Source organism: Gopherus evgoodei, chromosome 3, assembly GCF_007399415.2.
Source record: "Gopherus evgoodei ecotype Sinaloan lineage chromosome 3, rGopEvg1_v1.p, whole genome shotgun sequence".
Classification (NCBI taxonomy): Eukaryota; Metazoa; Chordata; order Testudines; family Testudinidae; genus Gopherus; species Gopherus evgoodei.
The window spans coordinates 83,815,252-83,837,119 of NC_044324.1; the positions used below are offsets into that span (position 1 = coordinate 83,815,252).

The window sequence follows — 21,868 nt, forward strand, 5'->3', positions numbered from 1 at the left end:
CAAAGGAGGACCTTTCTGGCAGTGGATTCATTTATTGTCCATTAATCATTAGCAGTTCTCTGCCTTCCTGCAGAGGAGTAACCCCTCAGGACTGAATTAACGTTTTGTACCTGTGTAGCAGACAACTGATAGTATTCAAATAGAGCTACTCACAATGCTTTTTTTGTGTGTGTTCTTTTTTTAATCTGGCATCTCGCACATTCTTCACATTGATCATGAAATTAATCTAATTAAAGATTATCATGATGCAGATGCACAAGGGGGGCAAGTTAAGCTTCCACAAGCAAACTTAATCCTCACACTTGCTAACTTTTGAGTGCTTGACTTTGCAACCTTAACGTTCTTTTACAGTAGTTTTTATGGGTGTAGTACATACTGTGTGCCTGGGTCTTACATGTAATGCCTGAGATGAATGTAAATCTTACTTACTTATTAAATCATAATTAAAGTAATGAAAGATTCAGACAAAATTATAATACTCCTAGAAGATTCTAAAATATTCAGTCTGCTTTCGAGGACGGATGCATTGAGGTCTTCTTAAACCACTATGCAAAAATCAAGTGCTCACATCCTGAACTCAAACCTTTGCTTCATGAGTTGAATTGTCTTGATTTACTAATGAATAACCCCTGTGCTCTCTCCCACAAACCAGCTCCTGAAATAATGGTGATCGTTTCTAGATTCTAAAGGGAGCTGTGTCTAATCTTTGGCCAAAGGGAAGGAATACATGCTTTGGGTTTGTAAACTGGGAAAGATATTTAGAGAGAAAGACGATCTTAGTTCATCTCACTGCTTCACTTTGACTGTGACATTTGTTAACAACAAGGCTGGAAGAAGCCCAAGAAAATATACCTAATTTTCCTTGTCTGACAAAATGTCTTCAACATGAGGGTACTCTGGTCGTATCACCCTTCCCCTCTCTCCTTTGTCCTAACTGCACCGATTGACTGATCCTACACTTTGGACAACCTCCATTTTCCCAAGCACCCATACCTTTTGTCTCCTTTAAAATTGTCCTTAAATCCTACTTCCCTTGTGGAGCCTTCCTTTGTTGTTTTTTATTATTTGCATTTTGGTAGTGTCCAGTAGAGCTGGCCAGGAAACATTGTTCTTGTCCCAAGAGTTTTTGAGATTTCCAAAAAATTTCCTACCCATAATTGGACAAAAGTTCAAAATTTCAAATTTTTGCAAATCAAAAATCTGAAAAATAATTTGCATCAGGTCAACTGAAACATTTCATTTCAATAATTTGTAAAAATTGTTTATATTTTGTCTTTTTTTAATTTATTTTACTATAAATTAAATTTGAAAGCAAAGTCATTTGGAATTGAAAACGAGAACTTTTTCATTTTTGAAAACGTAAAAACAGGATGTTTTGACAATTTAAAATTTTTTTTAAAAAGGTTTCAAATGGGAAGTTTGGGTAGGTCTACACTACGGGATTATTCCAATTTTACATAAACCGGTTTTGTAAAACAGATTGTATAAAGTCGAGTGCACGTGGCCACACTAAGCACATTAATTCGGTGGTGTGCGTCCATGGTCTGAGGCTAGCGTCGATTTCTGGAGCGTTGCACTGTGGGTAGCTATCCCGTAGCCATCCCATAGTTCAAGCAGTCTCTCCCGCCCATTGGTATTCTGGGTTGAGACCCCAGTGCATGATGGTGCAAAAACAGTGTCGTGGGTGATTCTGGGTAAATGTCGTCACTCATTCCTTCCTCCGTGAAAGCAACGGCAGACAATCATTTCATGTCCTTTTTCCCTGGATTGCCCTGGCAGACACCATAGCATGGCAACCATGGAGCCCGTTTTGCCTTTTGTCACTGTCATCGTATGTGTTCTGGATGCCGCTGACAGAGACGGTACTGCAGCGCTACACAGCAGCATTCATTTGCCTTTGCAAGACAGCAGAGATGGTTATCAGTTGTTCTGTACTGTCTGCCATGCCATTGTATATTGGCGATGAGATGACGGTTATCAGTCGTTCTATACCGTCTGCTGCTGTCATGGGTGCCCCGGCAGAGGTCGGCCAGGGGCGCAAAGACAAAAATGGGAATGACTCCCCGAGTCAATCCTTCCTTTATGTTGTATCTAAAAATAGAGTCAGTCCTGCCTAGAATATGGGGCAAGTGTACTATAGAACCAGAAAGCACAGCCGCTCCGTGTCAGATCCCGCAGAAATGATGAGCTACATGCCATTCTAGGGGGTATCCCTGCAACAACTCCACCTGTTGCTTCTCTGCTCCCCCAACCCTTCTGGGCTACCATTGCAGTATCTCCCCATCTGTGTGGTGAAGTAATAAAGAATGCAGGAATAAGAAACATTGACTTTTTAGTGACATAAAATGAGGGGGAGGCAGCCTCCAGCTGCTATGATAGTCCAGGCAAGACATTAAACAGTGCGGGGGAGAGGAGCGCAGCATCCCGCTGCTATGATAATCCAGGCAGTACAGAATCTTTTCTTTACACATGAAATGGAGGGGAGTGATGGAACTCAGCCCCCAGTTGCTATGATGCAGACCGTTACCAGCCATTCTGTACCATCTACTGGGAATGACTGGGAGTCATTCCTGTTTTTACCCAGGCGCCCCCGGCCAACCTCACCTGAGGCCAGCCAGGAGCACTCACGGGCTGATGATGATGACAGATAGCAGTCATATTGTACCGTCTGCCACCGGGGAAGGCAGGGGAGAGGATATTACTGTTCACTGCCGCAGCATCGCGTCTACCAGCAGCATTCAGTAGACATAGGGTGACACTGAAAAAAGTCAAGAAAAGATTTTTTTCCCTTTTCTTTCACAGGGGTGGAGGTGGGGTAAATTGACAAGCTATACCCTGAACCACCCCGGACAATGTGTTTGACCCTACAGGCATTGGAAGCTCAGCCAAGAATGCAAATACTTTTCGGAGACTGCTGGGGACTGTGGGATGGCTGGAGTCCTCAGTACCCCCTCCCTCCCTCCCTGAGTGTCCATTTGATTCTTTGGCTTTCCGTTACGCTTGACACGCAGCACTGTGCTGTGGACTCTGTATTATAGACTGGAGATTTTTTTCAAATGCTTTGGCATTTCGTCTTCTGTAACGGAGCTGTGATAGAACAGATTGGTCTCCCCATACAGCGATCAGATCCAGTATCTCCCGTATGGTCCATGATGGAGCTCTTTTTGGATTTGGTACTGCATCGCCACCTGTGCTGATCAGAGCTCCATGCTGGGCAAACAGGAAATGAAATTCAAAAGTTTGCGGGGCTTTTCCTGTCTACCTGGCCAGTGCATCTGAGTTCTGACTGCTGTCCAGAGCGGCCACAATGGTGCACTGTGGGATATCGCCCGGAGGCCAATACAGTCAATTTGCGGCCACACTAACCCTAATCCGATATGGTAATACTGATTTCAGTGCTACTCCTCTCATCGGGGAGGAGTACAAAAACCGGTTTAAAGAGCCCTTTATATTGATATAAAAGGCCTCGTGTGGACGGGTGCAGCGTTAAATCGGTTTAACGCTGCTAAAATCGGTTTAAACGCGTAGTGTAGACCAGGTCTTTGTCAAAACTGCCTCTTTTCTGCAAATGATTTTGGTTTAGATGAATTGGTTTTTCCAACAAAAAAAATGTTTTCAGTCAAAAATGTCTCTCCAGCTTTAATGCTGAGAGGCCTCATTGAAGACTGATGCCCTGTTCTATCTGTCTAGGTACTTATATGGCCTCCATATAACTTTAGTGTCTCAGCCCTCAGACTCTTTAATATGTTCATCCTCACAATAGCCCACTATGAGTTAGGGAAGCGCAATTGTTCCCATTGAATAGATGGGGAGCTGAGGCACACCGACACTGGTGAAGTAGAAAATTGAATCCTCGTCTCCTGTATCCCATGTTAGTGCTAAGTGATGGACTATCTGTCTCTCTTTTTGGGCTTGGCACCATAGATAGAAGTAATAAGTCCATGCCCCAAATAAATTATAATATAAATAGTCAAGATAAAAGATTGGAGAAAGGAAGTATTCTTATCTTTATTTTATGGCTAGGGAACTGAGGCAGAGAGAGAGAGAGAAAGGTCAAAGAGGAAGTCTGTGGCAGAGCCACGTTATGACACCATCTTTTCTAAGTCCTGTCCAATACCTTAATCATAAGACTGTCCTACATACTTCCATCTTGGTATTTGCAATCTTCGGTGTGTTGGGACTATTATCTTGTGCATCATATTTTTCTGAGTTTGGCTGTAATCTTCTCCACAGATCTCACCTTTTAGTTACCTTACAGAGTTCTGTGTATGCTTACAAAGTTCTGTAAGCAATTACAACATTTTGTCACAAACCACAGGAGCTCAGTTTCAGAGTGGAAGCTGTGAGTGCTAATTTCTCTCTTTTTGAATTACAGCCTGGAATCTTCCTTGAAAATAAGGGGCTGGAGCAGGGGTCCCCAGTGCAGTGCCTGCGGGTGCCATGGCACCTGCTGGGGCATCTAAGTTTGCCCGCGTACTGCTCAGCGGACAAGCATCCGCCAAAATGCCGTCGACAAGCTGCGTCATCCAGATGCATCGCCTCCGAAATGCCGCTGATTTTCGGCGCTATTTTGGCAGTGACGCCTCTGGATGATGCTACTTGCTGGCATTTTGGCGACGACGCCTATTGACGTTGCCGCTTGTTGGTGGAATTTCGGTGAATGCTCGTCAGCCGTCACGGTCCTCCGTGGCTTGTCTGGTGCCCGCCAGACGAAAAAGGTTGGTGACCACTGGGCTGAAGTAATCACTGATGTAAGCTTGTTGAAATCAGTGGAGTTATACCAGGAAGGAATTTAGCTTACTTTTGTTGGTTAACAGTTAGCTGTGATAGAGGACTCTATTATACGTGTTCTTTCTCTTATTCAACTGTGATCAAAGGTGGGAGGATGATGTATAATAATGATGGTTATTCATATGGTCCTTAGCGGAAATTGCCTCTAGTCCTGTGTCATCTGAGGAAGAGTTTCAGTTTTTTAATATGGACTGCTTTGGCCTTGAGGTTAATATGAAAGCTTTTAAAATTCTAAATAGGGTTCAGACATAGTTCTTTTTTTCTTTAGCTTGTACAACATAGTAATTTCATACATGTAGATCAGGGGTCGGCAACCTTTCAGAAGTGGTGTGCCGAATCTTCATTTATTCACTTCAGTTTAAGATTCTGCATGCCAGTAATACATTTTAACATGTTTTAGAAGGTCTCTCTCTGTAAGTCTATATATTATATAATTAAACTATTGTCGTATGTAAAGTAAACAAGGTTTTAAAAATGTTTAAGAAGCTTAATTTAAAATTAAATTAAAATGCTGATCTTACGCCGCCGGTCCGCTCAGCCTGCTGCCAGCCTGGCATTCCATTCACCTAGGCTGGCAGCAGGCTAAGCGGGGCCTGCGGCCGGGACCCCTGTTAGCAAGGGGCCGACAGCCAGAACCCCAGACAGACAGCAGGCTGAGCGGGACTCTTGGCTGGGACCCCAGGCCGGCAATAGGGGGCTCAGCCCACTGCCGGTATGAGGTTCCATCTGCTGGCTCCTGCCAGCCAGGGTCCCCGCTCCGCTCAGCCCGCTGCCGGTCTGGAGTCCTGGCCCTGCCCACAGAGTGGGTACCCTGGTTTTAGCCCATTCTCTTCCTCTCTCTCTCCACTGAGATGAGGGTGGGAGTGCACTGATCTGGGGGAGGGCTGGGGGTGAAGGAGCAGGCTGGAGGTTGAGGTATAGGGTGTGGCCAGGAGCTAGAATGAGGGAGGGGGCTCAGGGTTGGGGCAGGAGGTTTGGGTGTGGAGTGCTTACGTGGGCAGCTCCCATTTGGTGTGAGGGGTGCAGGTGGGAATGTTGGTGTGTGTGTGCAGGAGCTTCCGTTTGGTGTTCAGGTAAGAGTGGGGATGTGGGAGGTGCAAGAGTCAGGGTATGGGTTGTGGGAGGGCTGGGTATGTGTGGAGGGTGCAGGAGTCAGAGCAGGGGGATAGGAGTGTGTGAGAAGTGTGCAGGAATCAGGGCAGAGAGCTGGGGGTGGGGTTCAGGAGTCAGGGCAGTGGCTGGGGAGGTGGCCTGGTGTGGTGGCGATGCTCCCAGCCCCCTGCCTTGAGCGGCTCACGGCAGGGAGCTGGAGGGGATATGCCATGATTACATCCTCCTTCCACAATGGTCTTTTAGTGCAGACGGGAGGAAAACAAAAAACAAAAGAGCTGTGATCTGCGGCACTTAGGCTGCTCTACCGCCCCGGCTTCATTCTTCGTCGGCGAAGGTCCGAGAAGGGCCTGCCGCTGAATTGCCGCCGAAGACCCTGCCCTGCCCCAGACCCCCTGAATCCTCTGGGCGGCCCTGAGATGTTGGATCTGTTTGGCTTGTCTCTCAGTCCAGAGAGGCAACAAACAAAGAGATCAACAAACAAATCCTTTCCCCCAGATTTGAAAGTAGCTTCTTTCCTCATTGGTCTTTCTGGTCAGGTGCCAACTAGGTTATTCGAACTGTTTAACCCCTTACAGGTAAGGCACTTCAGTACAGCTGCCAAGGAGAGATTTTATGCTACTCTTTCCTCTATATTTATGACAGTGCTGCAGTGGCACAGCTGTGCCGCTATAGTGTTTTTAAGTGTAGACAAGCCCTTAGCATGAGGTGAACTGATTCCACCCTGCGAGGTAAAGGCATGAGTCTGTCATTTAAAAGGTGTGCACAAGGAAAGACTGAGTGGCAAGTCAAAGCTACAGTTCACCTTGGAACCATAACAACTGCATACCGTAGAACCTCAGAGTTACAGAAACTTCCGTAACTCTTGAGATGTTTGTAACACTGAACAAAGCACAGTTCAGGCTCCAGATCCAGCAGCTGACACTCCAGGCCAGGCTTCAGCAGCAGTTGAACTGCCTACTGAGCCCTGTCATGAGTTTGTAAGCTTGTCCCCCTCCCAGGGATGGAGGGTGGGAGGAAATCAGTGCATCCCCCTCCCAGCGGGGTGTGGGTGAGAGAGAAAGCGCTGCTCCTGCTCTGCTGGCTATCTCTGGCTGCCTTGGGCTGGTAGTCCCAGCACCTTGCTGTAAATGGCTACCCTGCACATGGGGTGGGGAGGTGGAGACAGGCAGCCTGCCCAGATGTGCCTACTTTTAAGATGCAATACAGGCACAGTACAATATTTGCTTCTTTTTTCCCCACTCTGGTCTCTGCTGCTATATGATTGGTTACTTCCGGTTTCACTTGGTGTCTGGTTGACTGGTCAGTCCGTAACTCTGGTGTTCATGTCTTTGAGTTTCTACTGTACTATATTTTCCACAGGAATTCAGTGTACAGAATGGATGGTGCTTTCTTAATGAGCAGCTATTCACTATTTAGTTATCTCCTCACTGTTCCACGTGTGGTACCATGCCTTATTTATTGTGCTATTCAAACCTAGCTCTGAAGACAGAATTATTAATTATCTCATGGGCTTTTCTGTGCCACTTATCACTATGCCATCTGAGTGCTTCACAAACAAATTCAATTATTTTCACAACACCTCAGTGAGATTTAGGGAAGGAGGATATCCCCATTTTACAGATGGCACAGTGAAATTAAGGTCCAAAGGTATCCAATTTGAGACACCCAAGACCTGATTTTTCAGAGTACTTAACATTATATACTACTCAATATGGTCAAAGTACAGCTTCCATTGACTTCAGCTGCGAATGCTAAGCACTTTTCTGTAAATCAGACCCCTTGGTCTCAATTGGGCACTCAGAAAGTAAGGAATACACAATTAGCAGCCACTTGTGAAAAGTTTAAATGACTTGCTTAACATCACAGAGGAACTCTGTGGTAGAGGCAGAGATAGCATCCAGTTCTGTAGGGCAGCATTCAACTGCCCTAACCAAGAGAACATTCTTGCTCTTCATGAAATACACTGCCTCATTTACTGCACACTTTCTGACTTTTACAACAAATGAAGCTGGGATTCTAAAGACAACTACTTCTTTCAACCTTAAACCTGGCATTTCATAGTATTTATTTGCTTGGTTCTGCAATTTCAATGTTCCTTTAACATAATTTGTGTTTATGTAATTTCCTAGGTTTCAAAAAAGCAATCTGAAAAAAATAGAAATTCCATCATGTGGCATCATATTGACACCCATATGGTTCACCAGCAGGTTTGGAACCTTTAGAACCATGGCACAGACCTCTGCCATTTGAGGTAACTGATAATAGTAGTAGGTTTTTATTTTCTATGTGGACCAACATTAGACAAGCCTCTTTGTCTCAGTCTCCTTGCCCAGCCAATCCCAGTCTTCCACTGGCTCCTTGTCCCAGTCTCCCCCCAAATACCAGTCCTAATTTCCCTCTCCTCCCCACCCCAGCTTCCACTCTCACCCTCCAAATTCCTTATCCCAATCCATTCTACCCCCTCACCCCTGCCAACCCCTTTGCATTGGAGCCACATTGGAGCATCCCATGCTGTCTGGACTTCAGCAGAGGGGTCGCTGGGAGCACAGGAATGAAAGGTTCCCTGCTTTCAGTTCCACTCCTGCCCAGGGCAGCTGGGAGCAACCATTACAGGGAAAGTTCAATTCCACCTCTGTAGCCCTGGGCTGGAGGGAGCATGCTCAGTTGCTCTGTGGGCATGCACAGTCTGATCAGCACCAGGACCATAACCGGTAGGCACAGATTCTTCAGAGATTTTAGCTGCTAAAGTCTTAAAGGACTCCACTGAGCATATGCTGGCCAAACGCAGGTGGATTTTTACAGGGACAACAAAAGGCATTCTCCTAACACAAACTTCCACATTTCAAGCCCCTGCTCAAAAGCACCAGGGCACTAGAGTTCTCCAAAGAAAAGGCTGCCAATTGTTTTTTATTATTGCAAAACATATTTTTTCCCAGCCTCAGGCTCAGAAACAGCTTAATTGTTTTAGTGAAATTTTCAAAAAAAACCAAACCAAACAAACAAACAAACAAATCACAAAACAATAATAAAAAACCCCACAAAAAAAAACTCATCCTGTGGCAGATATCTGGCATGGGAAACTTCAGCCCAAATCAGTAAAGTTTGGCAAAAAGTCATACATAATTGAAAACAGGATCTTCTAATGGGAAGTGTCAAGCAATCTTAACAATATGCAGTTTGTTTAATAGTACACAGCAACACTACATAACAGTTTAGAACAGGAAATTAAGAAAAATATTAATGCAATTTAAACTGAAAGTGAAATTACATAGACAGAATGTAATCAGCCAGACTGGAATTCAGTGAGAGCACCAACATTAACACCCTTAAACTCTTATGACAAGTGGCATTAACGACTGAGTGCAGTCAATACTTCAGCTTTACACCTCATTTAAAGAATAGAAAACCTACATGATGTTAGCCTCCAGTGCAGCTAATCATTCTAATATGTTCAGTTAGGGCTTGGCTACACTCGAAATTCCAAAGCGCGAGTGTGGTCGCGGCGCTAGTGCTGGGAGAGAGCTCTCCCAGCGCTGCAGGTACTCCACCTCCCCGTGGGGATTAGCTTACAGCGCTGGGAGCCGCAGTCCCAGCGCTGGGGCAGTCAACACTGGCGCTTTACAGCGCTGTAGCTTGCTGCGCTCAGGCGGGTGTTTTTTCACATCCCTGAGCGAGAAAGTTGCAGCGCTGTAAAGCGCCAGTGTAGCCAAGGCCTTACTGAAGCAGTGAACTCAATGAAGCAGCTATGCTGAAGGCAGACAGTCTTAAAACATATGCTACAGCAATAAGTATATGAACTGCTAACTAGCAGGACTTTCTAGTTCCCTTACTTGGGTTACTGACCGAATCTATGTTTTTTAGATCCATATGCTCAGGGCTCATGGAATAGACTGTAAACAGTACACCTTAAAATCATAAACCTTTAAAGGAACTTTGTAATGTAGACATCGAAAATTACTGTAACATTACTACTGTACCACCAAATACGTGTATGAGATTACAGGTCTAAATAAAATGTTAAAATATTACAAAATACAAACCTACCTTTTCCTCTACATTTCCGTTACGGTCAAACTGGTAAAGTGATGCCAGATGAGTAATAATCCACCAGCTAAAACTTAATGGATCTTTGCACTGCACTGGCTCAAAAACAGACATCCCTTCTGCAGTACTGGGTCTTTCAAAGACCTTCTTTAGGAGTTTATTCACCCAGCTCCAAAAAGACTGCAGAGAACAGAGAAAGCCAACCAGGGCTGCGTTAAATGACTTTGTACAATAGATTAACTAATAACCTAAGTCTATGTTAAAGGGATGCCTCTCAATACTATCCTGTTTACTTATTAAGATTGTCCTTTTGGTATTAAAGGAAAAAATAAGCTGATAGTCATTAAAAAAAAATACTGAATAACCAGTAAGTGGTGCCAGGGAAAACCTAGAGCCATTTTAGGATTTTATTCTTCAGAAGGCAAATGGAAAACAAGGGCAGTGACAGGATGTCCATTGGTCATCACGAGAGAACACATCCCTAGAATTTTTACAGGCTAGCTCAAAAGCACATAGAACAGAGGTCTAGAAGATGGTGTATTCTATCATCCTCAAAAGAATGAAGAAAACAGAATCATCTTGCACTGGTGTGCACTGTAGTTGACCTGTCTAATAGAAAAACTGAACTACTTAAACCCTCATAGTAAAAAACAGTTTATGAAAATATTCTTAAAAAAAAAGTCTCAGAATATACAAAATATTTCAAATGGAACAGGAACTTTAGACACAACCTAGTTCTCAAAATGGGTAACTGTTTACCTGCACCTCATATAGAAGATAAATAATTATATGAAATAATATTAGCAAGGGAGAGATCCAGTAAGAGAGAACAAGGCCTACACATTTATTTATTTTAATTAAAGGAGCTAGCCTGATCTTTTTATATTTATTATGATCTTGTGTTAAAGGCACTGGAGAAGGACTCAGGAGATCTTTTTATAGTCTCCAGCTCTGCCACAGCCCAGCACAATGGGAACGAAGGATTGTCCAGTGGTTAGCACATTAGCCTGAGAAGTGGCAGTCTCACATTCAATTCCTTGTTCCATCACAGACTTCCTTTGTGACCTGGAGCAAGGCACTTAATCATAGAATCGCAGAACTATAGGGCTGGCAGGGACCTCAAGAAGTCATGAAGACCAGCCCACTGAGCTGAGGCCATAGCAAGTAAACTCAGACCATCCCTCACAAGTATTTGTCTAACCCACTCTTAAAACCTCTAGTGATGGAGATTCAACAACTTTCCTTGGAAGCCTATTCCAGAGCTTTACTGCCCTTATAGTTAGAAGCTTTTCCTACTATCTGAAAATCTCCCTTGCTGCAGATTAAGCCCATTACTTCTTGTCCTACCTTTAGTGGACATGGAGAATAATTGATCATTGTCCTCTTTATTATTTGATGACTTATCAGGTCCCCTCGTCTTCTTTTCTCAAAACTAAAACATGCCTAGGGTGGTTTTTTTGTTTTTTTTAAACATTCCCTTATACAGGTAGGTCAGGTTTTCTAAATCTTTTATCATTTTCATTGCTTTCCTCTGGACACTCTCCAATTTGTACACATCTTTTCTAAAGTGGGGCACTCACAACTACTGGGTACAGTCAGGGCTGGCTCCAGGCCCCAGCGAGCCAAGCGCGTGCTTGGGGCGGCATGCTGCGAGCGGCAGAGCGCTCCCCGCAGCATGCCGCTGTGCTTGGGGCAGCAAAATGGCTAGAGCCGGTCCTGGGCACAGTACTGCAGCTAAGGCCTCACCAGTGTTGAGTAAAGTGGGACAATTACCTCTTTTGTCTTACATACAAACACTCCTTTTAATATACCCCAGAATGATATTAGCCTTTTTCGCAACTGCAACACATTGACCGCTCATACTCAATTTGTGATCCACTATACTAACCAGCTGGTCAGTAATTCTCTATTTTGTAGTTGTGCATTTGATTTTTCCTTTCTAAGTGAAGTACTTTTTACTTGTCTTTACTGAATTATAGCTTGCTGAATTCATACCTATTTGTAAAGGTCATTTTGAATTCTAATTCTGTACTCTAAAGTGCTTGCAAACTCTGCCAGCTTGGTGTTATCCTCAAATGTTAAGAATACTCTCCATTCCTTTACTCAAATCATGCACATGTGCCATTTGTAAAAATGGGAATAACACTCCTCTGTTCAATCACCTTTTGTCTGTCTTGTCTAATTAGATAATAAGATCTTCAGGGCATAGGCTTTGTTATGCTCAGCATTTGTACAGCACCTGGCATAATGGCACCCTGATCCTGATTGACTTGTAGATGCCACTGTAGCACAAATAATTAATAACAACAAAATTTTCACCAAAGAGACTTTTTTATGCCTGCTCACATTAAAAAGTCTGAACACTCCACCATGAAGCTGTTTGATGATATTCAGACTAAATACGCATTACTGCAGTGCAAAACCCATTTGAAAGAAGAACAGCGCTTTGGATTTTATGAAGATTAGCAGCTTTCAAAAGCGTTTTTCTAGTGTCTTTTAATAAATATTCAGGGAAAGATTGTAGCTGGGCCTTTCCATGCAAAACTGCCTAATGGGTGTGTGTGTGTGTGCACGTGCGTGTGTGTCAGTGTCAATTAAGCAAAGACTACTTCCCTTCTCTTGCAGTCCCTCTCCCACCTCAATACAGAGTAACAGCCTCAATTGCCTTGCTTTTCTGAAAACAAGGACTGTTCCCTATCAGTGCCCTGAGCCACAAGAAAACTACCAGTGACAAAGCTCGAACCAGGACACAACAAACTCTCAAGTGTGGGGGCTAAGGTGGCATAGCTGGCACATTTGTCTCTTGTACGTCAAGGAGCATAATCTCTCCTAAAGCTCCTGATGGGGCAGTGCAACTCTGCATCACGCTGGATGTGAACTAGTGCATTCATGGCACAATCTGGTGCTTAATTTGGTAACTGACCAATCACTATTTGAATGTTCTGGATATAAACACTTTCCTATATTTTCCTCATGCTGTGCATGCAGCAATGTTCCCACTTACCTCTGTATGAGACCCTTTATTTCTGTGGTCCAGCAGATGAATAAGCAGAACCCATAATTCCTTAATGCAGCTACAGGGGTAGTGGTGACTAGTTAGAGCCTCCGATGGTCTAACCTGGTGAAGATAATATGAAGTCCGTTCACTCACAGAGTAGCAGGGTATTTGAAGTTGCATTTTACATACTAATATTTCCATTCTTTGTTGCAACAATTTAGAATTTATACACAATTACAGAGGATTCTTGTGAAGCACAATTCACTATTCCATTAACATCTAAAATAAATCATGCACACAACAAAGGAACCATTATCTACCAATGTACAGTAGAAGTAGCATTACTGTTAAGCTTTTACTGAACCAGTTTCAGATGATTTTTCAAAAAATATTTAATAAGTGAAAGGGATGTTCTAAGAACTAATGAAAAGAAATTGCACTAAATACCAATTCATTGTCTACTAGTGAAAGAGAGAGAAAATGATTGATTAGATTCACTTGAGTTCCTTGGAAGAGAAGAAAAAGGTTCCAAATGATTTAATATTTATTAATTTTTAACATGCACATTTCTTAATGGTTATGCGTAATGCTAACAGAATAGAATTTGTTTATGAGAGTTTTTATTCATGGGAGTATGTTACAATGCCTCAATGTCCCTACAATATTTCACATACCAGTATTTTGATAGTCCGGCAATAAGACAATATTTTAACATGCTCTAAAGAGCACATTTTGAGTCATGTGTATTATCTGATTATTACTTTTTGTTTAGAGAAATTATTTTCCGACTGATGTTTAATATGTAAAGCAGTCTTGTGGTGAGTTACCTTTCAGTCTCTCACACTCTGAATAGAGAAACAGCGATGTGTGTGTGTGCCTAGAGCAGAACCAACTGCGACAATATATCAAAGAAGAATGTGAGATTACTCTACTGGCTGGTATATAGCACAATTAGACTTCCTAGTTTAGATCTGCTAATGATAGGAGGCTGTGAAGAAAAGTCAGCGCACCAATGTTTAAAAAAATAAAATAAAGAGGTTACACAAAAAGGGAACATTACACTGCAGCTTGGCGCATGCTGCTCGGGTACACAGAAAAGCACTAGCTCTGATTAACTAGTGCAATAAAAATAGCAGCGTAGCCAGGGGTAACATGAGCTAGCTGCGTAAGTACACACCCAAAAGGTCTGGGCCACTTCGTACTCAGGTGGCAAGTGCGAGTTCCTGCTCCTGCTCCCTTGGCTATACTGCTATTTTCAGCATCCTAGCTTAAACACAGCTAGCGTTTGTCTGTCTACCCAAAGTTTCCTTTGGCAAACGTAAAGAAGCTGTAACAGAAAGCTGAAGTTGTTGAAATAGGAGTGGTGTAAATATAAACTGTGATATGACATTGTAAGTAAGTGCTCAGTTAGCTTACTGCCAAGGTCGTAGTCACTCTCTTTTTTTGTTCATTTTGAGAGAGTTTGGAAAGATATTTTCTGCATCTACAGCTCATATTTGGAATGAAACCCAGCACACTGAACTTATTAAATGTGGCACACACTTCAGTTCTGTACACAGTGCAATTCAAAATTACTCTCCCATTCAATTGCCAGATGGTCATGAATAAATGCAACACAATACGAGTGTCTAATAAATAACACTCTTTAAAAATTGGGAATATTAAACCTAAGGCAAAATTTTAAATCATCAACAGCAGGGGACTATGTTTTCTTATGCAACTGTACAGCACCTAGCACAAAGCAGCCCTGATTATGATTGCGGCTTTCAGAGGCTTTCTGCATAAAAGAAATAAAATAATAATACCTTTGTATATTTGTTGATTGACAAGTTTATCAAATCACAGAAGAGGTTTCCACAGTGTGCTTCAAATAAACTGATATTGGTTAAATTTTCTCCTGTTAGATTCATAAATTGGTGAGCATACACAATTTGTCCTAAAACACAACAAAAGATCAGATCTCCTTAATACTTGGGCTTGATTTATGGACACAAAGACAACAATTCCTATTCACTGTATTTGGGTCAACAAACAATTCTGAGAGGAATATCATTTTTGTTTACAAGCAGAAGAATTATTTGAGGAAAGTTTTCTCATTCCAAATTAATCCCTATAGTCTTCTCCATTTCATAAAAGTTTGATATTATTCGGGTTGACAATAGGATGGTTGGCATTATATAGTTACTTGGCTGGCACAATCCCTGCAGTCACTACATTGCAGTAAAGTTTCTTCATTTCCAAAACTTTCTCAGTAACAAACGCCTCTGTGTGACAAATCTGAAGAACCATCCCAGACTGAGATGTCATTACAGAAGGTTTAGGAACAAATTGATAAATTGTACAGTAATAACTCACCAGGACCAGATGGTATTCACCCAAGAGTTCTGAAGCTACTCAAATATGAAATGGAGGAACTAACTGTGGTATGTAACCTATTACTTAAATCATCTTCTATACCAGGTGACTGGAGGATAACTAATGTGATGCCAAATTTTTAAAAAGTCTCCAGAGGCTATCCCGGCAATTACAGGTCAGTAAGCCTAACTTCCGTACCAGGTAAACTGGTTGAAACAAGATTGAAGAACATAATTATCAGACATACAGATGAACATGATTTGTTGGGAAAGAGTCAAGATGGTTTTTGTGAAGAGAAATCATGCCTCACCTATCTATCAGAATTCTTTGAGAGGGTCAACAAACGTGATCCAATCAATACAGTGTACTTAGACTTTCAGAAAGCCTTTGACAAAGTCCTTTACCAAAGGCTATTAAGCAAAGTAAGCTTCATGGGATAAGAGGGAAGGTCTTCTAATGGATCAATAAAAAGTTAAAAGATAGGAAATATAGGCATAAATAGCCAGTTTTTACAATAGATAGAGGGAAATAGTGGTGTCCTCCAGGGGTCTGTACTGGGACTACTATTGTTCAACATATCCAAAAATGAACTGGGAAAACAAACAGCGAGGTGGCAAAATTTGCAGATGATACAAAACCAATCAAGATAGTTAAGTCCCAGGCAGACTGCAAAGAGCTACAAAAGGATCTCTCAAAACTGAGTGAGTGAGCAACAAAATGGCAGATGAAATTCAATGTTGATAAATGCAAAGTAATGCATATTGGAAAACATAATCCCAACTATAAGTACAAAATGATGGGGTCTAAATTAGCTGTTAGGACTCAAGAAAGATCTTGGAGTCATTCTGGATAGTTCTCTGAAAACATCCACTCAATGTGCATCAACAATCAAAAAAGTTAACAGAATGTTGGGAATCATTAAGAAGGGGATAGATAATATGACAGAAAATATCATATTACCTCTATATAAGTCCATGGTACGCCCACATCTTGAATACTGAGTGCAGATGTGGTCGCCTCATCTCAAAAAAGATATATTAGAATTAGAAAAGGCACAGAGATGGGAATCAAAAATTACTAGGTGTATGGAACAGCTTCCATAAGAGGAGATGTTAAAAAGACTGGGACTTTTCAGTTTGGAAAAAAGAGACAACTAAGAAGGGATATGACAGATGTCTTGACTGGTGTGAAGAAAATGAACAAGGAAATGTTATTTACTCAGTCACATAACACAAGAACTAGGGGTCACCCAGTGAAATTAATAGAGAGCAGGTTTAAAACACACAAAAGGAAGTACAGTAACTCCTCCCTTAACGCTGTAGTTATGTTCCTGAAAATGTGACTTTATGCCAAACGATGTTAAGTGAATCCAATTTCCCCGTACGAATGAATGTAAATAGGGAGAGTTAGGTTCCAGGGAAATTTTTTTTGCCAGACAAAAGACATTATATACATATACAGTATAAGTTTTAAACAATGTTAAAGAAACAGTTTAATATCATACACAGCAATGAATGATTGTGAAGCTTGGTTGAGGTGGTGGAGTAAGAGGGTGGAATATTTCCCAGGGAATGCCTTGCTGCTGAATGATGAACTAGCACTCAGCTGAGCCCTCAAGGGTTAATACACTGCTGTTAATGTAGTCTAACACTCTACAAGGCAGCATGGAGGAAGGAAACAATAGATGCTGGGCAATAGCTGCAAACACTTCCCTGAAAAAGCTGAACATGATGATGAGCCCACGCTATCCAGCTGGAGCGCACCACTCCCTCCTCCTGAAAGCACATGCACAACAGCACAACCTGACTTTCAAAAGTGCTGGGGGGGGTGCATGAGTGAGAGAGAGGTGTGTATTGTCCCTTTAAGTTTGCTAACCCCACTTCAAGTACGTTGCCTTTTAAGCAGATGAGCCAGTTCAGACAGGAAGCAAGAGCTTCCAGCAAGCTCACCCCGCTCCTTCTGTCCCCTCCTCTGTTTGGTGGAGAGCGGGTACAGAGTGGGGGAGGAGGGGCAGGAGCGGGGGACATCCTGATACCAGCACCCCTCCCGCCCACCCACGCCCCAAGCAAACAGGAAGCTCTGGGAAGCAGCTCGAAGGCAGAGGGCAGGGCAGGAGCAGGAAGGCTGAACTGCTGCTGGGAAGCTGCCGAGCTACATATCCTACAGGGAATTTAGGGGAGATGGGGGAGCTGCCGGCCCCCTTGGTTCTAATCCCCTCAAGGAGGGGCTGCTCATCCAGAGAATCCTGCAAGCAGTGGACGAAGCAGGCAGCTGCCAAACGATGTTATAAGGGAGCATTGCGCAACTTTAAACATGCTTGTTCCCTAACAGATCAGCAACATAACAACAAAACGTTAACACAGACAACATTAAGTGAGGAGTTACTGTACTTTACACAACACACAGTCAACCTGTGTAACGCGTTGCTAAGGGATGCTGTGAAGACCAAAACTATAACAGGGCTCAAAAAGGAACTAGTTAAGATCATGAAGGATAGGTCCATCAATGGCTATAAGCCAGGATGGTCAAAGATGCAACCTCATGCTCTGACTGCCCTTAGCTTCTGTTTGCCAGAAGCTGAGAGTAGACAAGGGAGGATGGATCACTCGATGATTGCCTGTTCTGTTCATTCCCTTGGAAGCCCCTGGCAGAACACAGGATATTGGGCTAGCTGGACCATTCGTCTTACGGCTGTTCTTATGTGTGTTCTAAAATCGTTACGTGTTTTACAGGCCCATGAACTGACCACAAACAATTTTATCATTGGAAGGGAGATCTAGCACTGTCCTTAAAAAGTATTTGTGTAAAATGCTGGCATGACACTATGCCAAGTAGAACATATGGAGACAGTTACACAGATAACTAAGGAAAGAGTATTGGGTGCCATAACCTTGGACACCTCATAAGGCTTTATCTTACAAGGCCTCCACCTGCTGAGCTCCCACTGACAGCAGTGGAAGAGAAGTCTTGCAGAATTGAGCCCACATTTTATTCTTGAAGACTCAAGCTAATGACAAAACTCCCACTGACTTTTGTGGAGTCAGGGTTTCACCTAAGTTGCTTCAGAGAGACAAAAAAAAAAAAAAGGACAAGAGCCTAGGAGTGCTACAAGGCATAGAAGATGAAAGGCCCACTAAAGTTAATGCATATACTATTGTCTCATTGAATTTTAATGCTAAAACTCAAGCCTCCCAATGTGCAGAGGGTGTATGGATTTCCACCCAGAATCTGAACAACAATTAACAGCTCTCAAGTATAAAAAGGCTCTTTAAATTGCTTCCTGAAGGAAAAAAAAAAATTCATAGCAACATCAATTTCAAGAAACCCAAAATCCAAATTTTTCCCCACCAAATCCACTCATTTACTTTTTTTTTTTTTTAAATCATGGAAAATGCTTAACTTCACCAGCAAATCACAGTGCTCTCATCATCTCCCATACCTCTATCTCTGCTTATATGCATTCTCTCTGTTTAAATTATAAGCTCTGTGGGGAAGGGACCTTGTCTTCCATGCCTTGCAAACCGTTGGTGTTATATAAAAAAAATAAAATAACGGTTTGGAAAGAGTTCTCAAAAGACAAACACTTAACCCCCAACCCTCTCACACATCATCATCTCTCTCTGTTCATTACAAATCTTTGTGGATCCCGTATACACAAGATTCTTTACTTCTGGGGGAATTCTGTGCCAAAAATGTAAAAATTTTGTGCACAATATTTTAAAATTCTGCATATTTCATTGGTCAAAATAATACAAGATAATCAAACCAGTTTCAATTATTTTGGGTCATTTATTTCAAAATACCTGTCAGCAAGCATGTCTGTAACAAGACAGACAAAAAAAAAGGATTCAGAAAAATTTTTTTTTTGACAAATAGATTCCTTACTGGACATATTAATACAGGACTCTTGAGTAATAATCCCTTTAAACTACAATACAGAACTGTATTTCCCATGTCCCTCAGAAACAGTGCAAAGGCTTGGGAGGAGTCCAGGATAATGGAGGAGCTGAGGGAGGTGGAAGTAAATTGCTGGGAAGAGACCTGGGTGTGAACTTGGAGGTTTGTTGGATATGGGTGGGAAAAGTATGGAACAGGCATTTTTGTGGGACGGGGAGGGATTGTTAGGGAGCTTCTTACATGCAGACCCTGGCTGAGCCCTAGCCTCTCCCATTCAGTCAGGCACATCTGCCCCTGTCCCCATGTGTCCCTGCACCCCTATGTGTCCTTCACTCCCTGTCCATGTGTCCCTCCACTCCCACTCGGACACCCACTCCCCCCATCCGCATGTGGTCCTGCATCCCTCCCCATGTGGCTCTGTGTCCTAACCCAGCCACTTCCCGGTCTGTGTCTCTGTACCCTCTCCCCCATCTCCACTTGTCTCTGCGTGCCCCCACCCAGACACCCTCTGTCTCTGTGTAGCTCTACACTCCCTCTCCATCAACATGTGGCCCTGCACCTCCCTCCCCCCCGTGATCCTTTGTCTCCACTCCCATTCAGCCTCTGCCCCAGTCTGTCCTCCTGTACTAGCCCCTATGAGCCCCTGCCTGACACCTCACACTGTCTGTCTACCCATAGCCCCCCATCTCCTGACTTGGCCTGACAGGCACTACAGCCTCTCTCTTGTCCCTTGCTGGCAGGGAGCTGCTGTTCTTGCAGCATAGTGCCCTCTGGTGGGCAAAAGGCAGAACGGCAGCAATATTTCAGCAGCAGCTTTTTTCTGCACAAAAAAATAAAATATGCATGTATCATTAATTATGCATGCAGGCAGTAGCGCAGAATTTGCACAGAAATACAAGATTTTTTTTGGATACTGAATCCATAACTAAACTGCTGAACAAAATCGAAGATGAATATTTTGGAGGACTCGCAACACTGTGGGTAAGTGACCAAGCATGAGTACTGCTCTTAGTGACATAATGAGGCACTTTGTTATTAATTTAAATAGAAGCTGCATTGGGCCTCAAGTAACTGAGCAATCAAGGGTTTAAAATTTTTTGTACACATTAAAAAAAAAAGCAAGTAATATAAATGTTTAGAAATTCATTGCTTGAGGGCAGCTAATATCAAAGTTAAGCTTACTGAATTCAAGTGAACATACACTTTATAACTGTTTTTGCTGAAAACTCTTTACTATGCAACATCCTACTACAATAGATTTTGTACAGTTATATAATGTATTAGCTATGGGCGAATTTCTGCTACCTTTTCTCATGTTGATCAACACCTTATTCCATGAGGGGTCCTATTTAGGTCAAGTTGAATTTCAGCTGAAAGGTCAATGGGATCCCACATGGAGTAAGATTTTACAAAATCTGCCCCTTATATGTTTTAGTATATCTTTCTTATAGGATGTTGTGAAGATTAGTTAATGTAAAGTGCTATATGAATGTCAAATTATATTATTACTCCAACTTGTATGTGGCAGTTAAATATTACTGTAGTTCTTGGACAAGTATATATCTGCCTTTCCATAACACTGTATTATGAAGGGAAACGTAACAGGAAGTCTTGTTGGCCTCCTTCACGCCACCCCCACAACAGCAAATGAATTACTTAAACGGGAGCTGGCTCTCATATACCTCAATGTCTAGATTAGTACAATTTTTGTAATGCCCATATGTACCAGTCTTGGACCATTATTTAGAAGCTCCATTATTTAGAAGTGGATTTCAATGCAATGTGACACAACACTTACAGAAAGCGGAAAGAAATAGTACTCTACAATTATTTTTTGTGCTTGACTTGGCTGACATACAAAATGAACAATATATAAATAATCCTCACTATGCAACTCATATTGCCCTCCTTTGTAGTTCAACCATTTTTCTCTAGCAAGCTGAATTGCTTTGAAGCTGGTCTCCTCGACTGCATTCCCTGACCTTTTAGTTTAGTTGCTACCATAACAGTTTCAGTCTACTCCTTGCACTGTAAAGCCACTGAAACTTCCTCCCCCCCACATATTGGTTTGCCCTTTCCTCACTATATTTTCACACACTCCTTTGGCCAAGGTCTCTCTTTTCTCCCAATACCTCCTTAGTGGTCGCCTGTGGACAAAAATGTGGATTTATTTATTTTTTTTAAATCAATCACAAAATCTCAAGAATTCTGATAAATGAAGCACAGACATGTTGCTTGGAACGGATGAGGAAGTGTCCTCTTTTAAAAATCATGGCCTCAACATAACATGAACGTGTTTCTCTATGGTCTTCTCTTCAAATCTGTACCAGCCCATGCCTGGATACCCTTTCTACCCAGTTCACATCAAATTATTGCATGCTGTTCATCACCTTTTGATTTTTGCAAGCAACATTCAAAGGGTGCATTTTTTTAAATTAAACTTGAGTCATTTGAAGTTTCAAGAGAAAATAGTTTGGTGGATCAGTCTAATCCCAGTAGCACAAATCCACAATACAATTTGATTTAATTGTCAACTTTCATTAGGACGGATCAACCCCGGATCAGTAACTGTATTGTACATCCAGATTAAGATGCACTAGCCAAAGCATGTGGGAAAACTTGGAAATAACCTGCCGTCACCACTCCTGATTTTAGCCAATGTCTCTAAGA

The 21,868-nt window shown here is 42.4% G+C and overlaps 1 protein-coding gene across 2 annotated transcripts in view; it reads right to left on the reverse strand.

Moving 5' to 3' along the window:
* The window catches only part of MMS22L (MMS22 like, DNA repair protein), a 159,169-nt gene that overhangs the window by 111,460 nt on the left and 25,841 nt on the right, over positions 1-21,868 (reverse strand). For both annotated transcript variants that reach the window (XM_030555976.1, XM_030555977.1), the window contains exons 9-11: positions 14,752-14,882; positions 12,953-13,066; positions 9,949-10,128 (exon numbers count right to left, since the gene is read on the reverse strand). In XM_030555976.1, the coding sequence (XP_030411836.1) occupies positions 9,949-10,128; positions 12,953-13,066; positions 14,752-14,882 (425 nt within the window). The remainder of the gene's footprint in view (positions 1-9,948; positions 10,129-12,952; positions 13,067-14,751; positions 14,883-21,868) is intronic.